The 7334-nt window shown below is 56.9% G+C and overlaps 1 protein-coding gene across 1 annotated transcript; it reads left to right on the plus strand.

The window, feature by feature from the left end:
- Positions 1-4472: 4472 nt before the first annotated feature.
- On the plus strand, positions 4473-5936 carry PTGDR2 (prostaglandin D2 receptor 2). The gene has a single exon (XM_007174485.3). It carries the CDS (start codon positions 4635-4637, stop codon positions 5934-5936), a length of 1302 nt encoding a protein of 433 aa, XP_007174547.3. The 5' UTR covers positions 4473-4634.
- Positions 5937-7334: the final 1398 nt, after the last annotated feature.

Genomic DNA, 7334 nt, shown 5'->3' on the forward strand with positions numbered 1-7334 from the left:
GGAACAAACATCCCTGCCTCCTTGTTTAGAAAATGCCTTGGGGCGCTGCTCATCTGGAGTACTTCGTTTGTTTTAGTAACTTTTCATAAATTGTCCTCGGGGATGGTTGGGAGACAGTCACCACAGTGATTACAGGATTGGAAACGAGGGTTGGGGGACGGGGCAGAGGAGTGGGCGTTTCAGGTGAGCAGGGCCGCCGTCAGGGCTTGTGCAGAGTGTTCACTGCTCAAGGGTACCTGGTGGAGGGGGTGAGGGAGGGCTGAGAGCCAGGAGGAGGGCTGGGCCCCACCCCAAGCCTGAGGCCCTAGAGCTGAGGTAGGTTATAAGAGGAGAGGAGGGATTCTTTTTTTTTTTTCTGGCCACACCACATGGCATGCGGGATCTTAGTTCCCCGACCAGGGATCAAACCCATGCCCCCTGCATCGGGAACATGGAGCCTTAACCACTGGACTGCCAGGGAATTCCCAAGGCGGGGATTCTTTCTAAGCCCAAAGAGCAGTCTGGGCACCACTTTGGGGCAGGGACCGTGCAGAAGGAGCACCTTTAAAAAATTCATATTTTATTGCTGTGAAGTTACTTGCCCAAGATCACCTGCTACACTCCGCTGCCTGCATGGCCTTAGCGGATGTCTATGGCTCAGCAGGTTGGGTGTGGAGGGGGGTGGATGGGGATGAAGGTACTTTCCCACGAGTGGAATGGAAACACCCACCTAGGGAGGGCTGTAGGCACTTGTCTTTAGCAGACGGAGACCCTCTGTTACTAAGAGGAAAGGGGCATTACCCTAGAGCTAGTGATTTGTTTAATCAAGGCTCTTACTGACTCCATCTTGGATGACAGTGAGCAATAGTTTCTCCATCACATTCTTCACTCAGGATTGCAGTCTCTCAGCGAATTTATCCAGTGCCAGGCCCTGGATTAAGTCTGTACCAAAATGGAAGAGTTTTGTAGAGTCAATCCTATGGGGGTACCCTGGCCCTGATTTGGGGGTACTGAGTTCTTAACATGTTTTGAGTATTTCTTGGGTGCTGGGATGCTGAGGTTGGAGGAAAGGTCCCAGGAAGCTTGGTCAGCGAACAGGAGTGAAGACTTAGGGAACAGTTCAATGCAAATGTATACAGTTCAATCACCTCATCCATGGGCTCTGAGCCCAGCCCATTATTATTATTATTATTATTATTATTATTATTATTATTATTATTGGCTGCACCACATGGCTTGTGGGATTTTTAGTTCTCTGACCAGGGATCAAACCTGGGCGCTTGGCAGTGAGATCGTGGAGTTCTAACCACTGGACTGCCAGGGAATTCCCAGCCCGTTTAAAATAAAAGCTGCATTGCCTTTGCCCTGCAGCCTATACCCATTTTTCCCCAAGAGGGAAGAAACCTGATTTTTATGAGTACCTCCTGTGTGCTGGGTGCTTTGTGAATGAGGACACCTCACTCAGCCTGGGAAGTGACACTGCCGCTCTGGTCACAGATGGCCGAGTGGGGGCTGGCATGGGGAAGTGGCTTACCTCCCAGCTGGGCCTGCGGGCAGCATGGACAGCCAGGCCTGTGTTCTTACCGTGGCCCCGCCCTGCCTTCCTGGCCATAGAGCCCCTGGGGCCCCTCACAGACGGGCCCCCCATGCTGCCGGGCACATGGAAGGAGCCACACCGGTTTCTTTCCTGAGGGTGGTGGGGTCAGGGGAGGGCAGTCCAGGACAGTGGACAGACGGACAGGACGCCCTCCTCCTCACTTCTCCTACATACCTGTCGCTCTCAAAAGCACCCCCCATGCACACTCGGGCTCACACTTCCTTCTGGCTCACACCTATGTCCCCATGTGCACTTGTACTTGACCTTGGGCTTTTGCAAAATCTCCTTCGTAAAGGGAGATAGGATGAGCTGGGCTGCCGGCAGTTACGTCCAGTCCCCATCAATGGAGATGGATGTTACTTGAACACCAGTGTGACAACTCACTCTCTAGCTGTCCCCGCCTCCCCCCACCCCACCCCTAAATACACACACACACACACACACTCTGGGGCTGACATCTATTTCCTCCCTCAGCCTCCCTCCCCTGCCTCTGCCTGCCCGCTGCCTTGTGTCTAGCTGCCTCCAGAAGCTGACTGCCTCTGGGGCTGGAATCCTGTGCTCCCTCTGTGCCCAGGTAAGGAGACGGTGGCCCTGGGGCTGGGCAGCCTCAGTGCCCTCTCTGGACCCAGGAGAGAAGGTACAGTTTTATCAGGGGAGAGGGCTGTTACCAGCTAGGATGGCAGAGGGTTGGGTTTACCAAAGACTGGAGGAGACTTGCTGCTCCGAGGAGGAAAGGACTACATTTTCTTAGGGAATAACTAGATGCCAGGCACAGTGGTCAACCATTAAAGCTTCTCTTCCCAGACTCAGGAGCGATCTGGGTGGGAGGGTTACACGAGCAGTCTTAAGGTAACTGACCCAAGTGCACCCAGCCAGAAAGAGGAGCTGGGATTCAAAGCCAGGTCTCTAACACCAAAAGCTGGTGTTCTCTGCCCCCAGCCCTCTGTCAAAACAGGACCTTCGCTGCTGGGCTCCCTGAGAACCCTGGGAGGCTGGGGGGCAGACTCCTTCAGCCAGGAGGCCCATACTGGATCGGTCCCCAGGGTACAGCAGGATGTGCTGTCTGAGCGTCCCCATGGGACTTGGGGCTAAAGGGAATGTTTCAGCACAGAGAGGGGATGGCTCGTGTGTGTTTGCTGGGAGTGGAGTTCTCTCCCTTCCACTGCAGCTGAGGGACGCTGGGCAAGTTGCTGTGCTTCTCTGAACCTTTGTTTCCTCTTCTAAAAAATGCAGTCTCACAGGGTCATTGTGAATGTAATTGCTCTGCAGACTCTAGAGCTTGGGAAATGCGAGCATTTTCAGGGAGCACGGGGACAACAGCTCCCCTCCCCCCACCTGCGTGTCCCCAGCTCCAAGCGGCTCACCTGTCAAGGAAATTCTAGTTTGATATCCGGCACCCTCACCCTACGAAGGACCGTGGTCCCTGGAGAAGGGTGTGGATTTTCTCATCCTGGCCAGCAGTGCCTCCCGTGGAAAGACGAATACTGAAGAACACCTCCCCCTCCCTCCCCCACTTTCCTTCTCTTCTTTCTCCATCATCTCGTGCTTAGAGCAGAGGTAGAGGAAAGAGAACAGGCTGAGTGCTAAACTGTCGCTCCTCCACATGCCTGTGTTGTTCGGGAAGCTTTGGGTAAGTGATTTAAATACTTGAGTCTCAGTTTCCTCATCTGCAAAACGGGATGGAGAGAAGTACCAGCACTTTTCTTCTAGAGCTGTGAGCAAGAGAGTGAGTACCTATGTAAAGGATCTACCACAGTCCCTGGCATGTCATGGGGGGCCCAGGACAATCGGAGTTCCCAACCCCTGTTATCTGTCGGTCCCCACCTCCTGCAGGCAGCCTCCTACCCTGACCTCCTCTGCCCTCACTGATCTCCACTGGCTCCACATCAGATGGTCTCAGGTTCTTTTTTTTTTTTTTAATAAATTTATTTATTTATTTTGGGCTGCGTTGGGTCTTTGTTGCTGCACGCGGGCTTTCTCTAGTTGCGTAGAGCCGGGGCTACTCTTCGTTGTGGTACACGGAGTTCACATTGCGGTGGCTTCTCTTGTTGCAGAGCACGGGCGCCAGAGTGCAGGCTCAGTAGTTGTGGCGCACGGGTTTAGTTGCTCCGCGGCATGTGGGTTCTTCCCAGACCAGGGCTCGCACCTGTGTCCCCTGCATTGGCAGGCGGATTCTTAACCACTGGGCCACCAGGCAAGTTCCGGCCTCAGGTTCTTGATGAGGCTGTGGGTCTGCACATCTGGCCAGGGGCTGGCTTCTCCAGCACTTAGCTGAGTAGTTGCTCAATAAATAGCTGTTGAATGAGTATGAACAGGGCTGGGTTTCCTGGGGCTGGCAGAGCGCCTGGGGCTGCCCCTGAGCAGGGGAGAGGTCTTTTGGTCCTTCTGGGCCTCCAGAGCCCAAATCTGGTAGTTCCTTCTGCCCAGCTCTCTCCCTGCTCTTATCTTATTTCCTCTTAAACTACCAAACAAAGGAGGGGCTGGCTCCACTGTTTGCAGTCAACACACCCAACCAGCCACCACTGTGGGAGCGAAGGGCCACAGGACGATCTGCAGAGAGGCAAGGTCCGGGGGTGCCGTGGGTGGGTGCGTGGGTGGGTCATCCCTTGAATGCATGGACTCCGCCTTCCATTCCCATCCTCCAGCCCAGCTGAATCCTCCTGCCCTTCAGGGGGGCCTTGCTCACACCCCAGTGCTCTGGGGATTGGGAAAAGGAGTTCTTCATGGCCTGACCTTGGTTCCTATTTCTCCAAGTGATCTTAGGCCACCTGCTTAATGATAATCACAACGCCATTGATGCAGTGCTTACTGCAAGCTTACTCTTGCTTGAAATGCTTATATATATTATTAACTCATTTAATTCAACAACCAACAACCCTGTGACCTAGATCCTATTATGACTGCCATCCGTGTTACAGAGGAGCAAACAGGCTCAGAGAGGTTAAGTGTATTGCCCAAGGTTGCACAGTGAGCAGGTGGTGGGGCCGGGATGTTATCCCCCCACCTTACTGCCCTTGCTCAACTTCATTGATCCCCAGGGGCCTCACCTATAACTGTCATGGGTCAGAGTCCCATCTCCTGGCCAGGGTCGCCCGTTGCCTGGCACTGCCCACCACAGTGCCTCTTTCTCTCTGCCGCAGAGCCCACGATGTCGGCCAACGTCACGATGAAGCCCCTGTGTCCCCTCCTGGAGCAGATGAGCCGCCTCCAAAGCCACAGCAACTCCAGCATCCGCTACATTGACCACGCGTCAGTGCTGCTGCACGGGCTGGCCTCGCTGCTGGGCCTGGTGGAGAACGGACTGATCCTCTTTGTGGTGGGCTGCTGCATGCGCCAGACCGTGGTCACCACCTGGGTGCTGCACCTGGCACTGTCTGACCTGCTGGCCACCGCCTCCCTGCCTTTCTTCACCTACTTCCTGGCCGTGGGCCACTCCTGGGAGCTGGGCACCACCTTCTGCAAGCTGCACTCCTCCATCTTCTTCCTCAACATGTTCGCCAGCGGCTTCCTGCTCAGCGCCATCAGTCTGGACCGCTGCCTGCAGGTGCTGCGGCCTGTGTGGGCGCAGAATCACCGCACGGTGGCCGTGGCCCACAGGGTATGTCTGGCGCTCTGGGCCCTGGCCGTGCTCAACACCGTGCCCTACTTCATCTTCCGGGACACCATCCCGCGGGTGGACGGGCGCATCATGTGCTACTACAACGTGCTGCTCCTGAACCCCGGGCCCGACCGCGATGCCACGTGCAACTCGCGTCAGACGGCCCTGGCCGTCAGCAAGTTCCTGCTGGCCTTCGCGGTGCCGCTGGCCATCATCGCCTCGAGCCACGCGGCCGTGAGCGTGCATTTGCGCCACCGCGGCCGCCGGCGGCCCGGCCGCTTCGTGCGCCTGGTGGCAGCCGTGGTGGCAGCCTTCGCGCTCTGCTGGGGGCCCTACCACGTGTTCAGCGTGCTGGAGGCGCGGGCGCACGCGGACCCGGCGCTGCGGCCGCTCGTGTGGCGCGGGCTGCCGTTCGTCACCAGCCTGGCTTTCGTCAACAGCGTGGTCAACCCGCTGCTGTACGTGTTCACCTGCCCCGACGTGCTGCGCAAGCTGCGGCGCTCGCTGCGGAGCGTGCTGGAGAGCGTGCTGGTGGACGACAGCGAGCTGGGCGGCGGGGGCAGCAGCCGCCGCCGCCGCCGCACCTCCTCCACCTCGGCCTCCTCCTTCTCGCTGGGCGGCCGCCGCATGTCCCCGCTCGGGCCCGCAGGCCTGCTCGGCTGGCTGCGGGGTGGCCGCGCGGCGCCCCCGCAGAGGGACCGGGCCCGATCCCAGGACGAACGGGGCCCCCTGAACCGGGCTCTGCGCACCACCTCGGCGTAGCAGGCACGGGCCGGGGGATCGCCAGGCTCGGACCATTCTCCCCACGCCCCCGGGAGGCAAGGGCAGGGAGCGATCGCGCGCAGCAGCTTCCCCAGGGCCCGGACGTTTAGTCGGAGGCTAAGGAATCTGCATGTTAAAGCGCCCCACGTGACTCAGTGAATCCTTTTCAGAAACGAAGTGAGCTAAAGCCGTGCTTCCTCAGACTTTCTTATGCGGGAGTCACCCAGGGATCCTGTCTGCTTGAACGGGCCGCCGGGCGGGTGTGCTGACAATCTGCATTTCTAACAAGCCCCCAGGAGGCGATGGGACCACACTCGGAGTAATGCGAGGTTAAAACCCTAAGACATCTCAAACTAGGGTAGTGGACACCCCAAGGTACACAGGACGCATCTCCCTGGAGCTGTTTTTAGCAGATGATGGGTGGGGTGGATTTTTACATTAAACCAGTGATGTAGCTTTGGAGTAGAAAGCGAGAGAGGAAAAGTTCGGGAAGCACTGTTCCAGTCTAACCTTTTCGCTTTGGTCATTTAGTTGCGCTTTACTGAACTACACGCTTTATCCCACAATCTCGAGGGGCGGGTTCTATTAGCCCCACTTTTTACCATGTGCAAATTGAGGTGCAGGGAGGTTAGGTAACCTGCCCAAGGTGCAGGGACTGCATACCAACCATTAGGCATTACCTGTTCAATTACTATTTAGTATGTGAAAAGGCACCCCCCACATACCCAAGGTCCTTCAGATAGCAGCTGCATGGGAGCCCCCATCTCTACCTGTCCGACCCAGCATTGCCCAAAGTGGAAAAAGCAAGGGGTGCTATGGTCAAAAGTTTGGGAAACCTGGGCTAATCAAAGTGCAATGGACATCCTTATTGAAGGTCTTTAGTGTTTGAATGAGCCCCGCAACCTCCGTGACCACAGCCGGTGATATTTCCTAGCTCATCTGACACATGTGCCAGCCTACAGTTCCCTGGGACGCCCTCTGAGCAATGCTGGTAATCCCTAGATCTGTGCAGCACCCACCTCCCTCTCGACCGCACGGGGCTGCAGCTCTGACCCCCAATTTGTAGGTGTGAGGGGTAACTTACCATGGCATCTCCACTCTACCATGTCTGTTTAGCTCAGCATTCCAGGGCCTGGTGCAGAGTTGGTGCGGTACACGTTTGGTGGATGGAACGGCAGCGGAAGAGCCAGGGGAGAGACTCTCCTGGGATCTTGGTCCAGTGTTCCCTGTGCCACCACCTGCAGCTGGGCTCCCAGCGTTTACTCTCAGTGCCAGGCAGGGCCCGGCCCACAGCAAGCGCTTGGCAAACGGAGCAGTCGATAGACAGCTGGCTGAACGGACATCCCATCTCGACCTGGCCCGTGCTCCCTCCTACCTGCTCCCCTGCTTCACCGAGCA

Source organism: Balaenoptera acutorostrata, chromosome 9, assembly GCF_949987535.1.
Source record: "Balaenoptera acutorostrata chromosome 9, mBalAcu1.1, whole genome shotgun sequence".
Lineage (NCBI taxonomy): Eukaryota > Metazoa > Chordata > Mammalia > Artiodactyla > Balaenopteridae > Balaenoptera > Balaenoptera acutorostrata.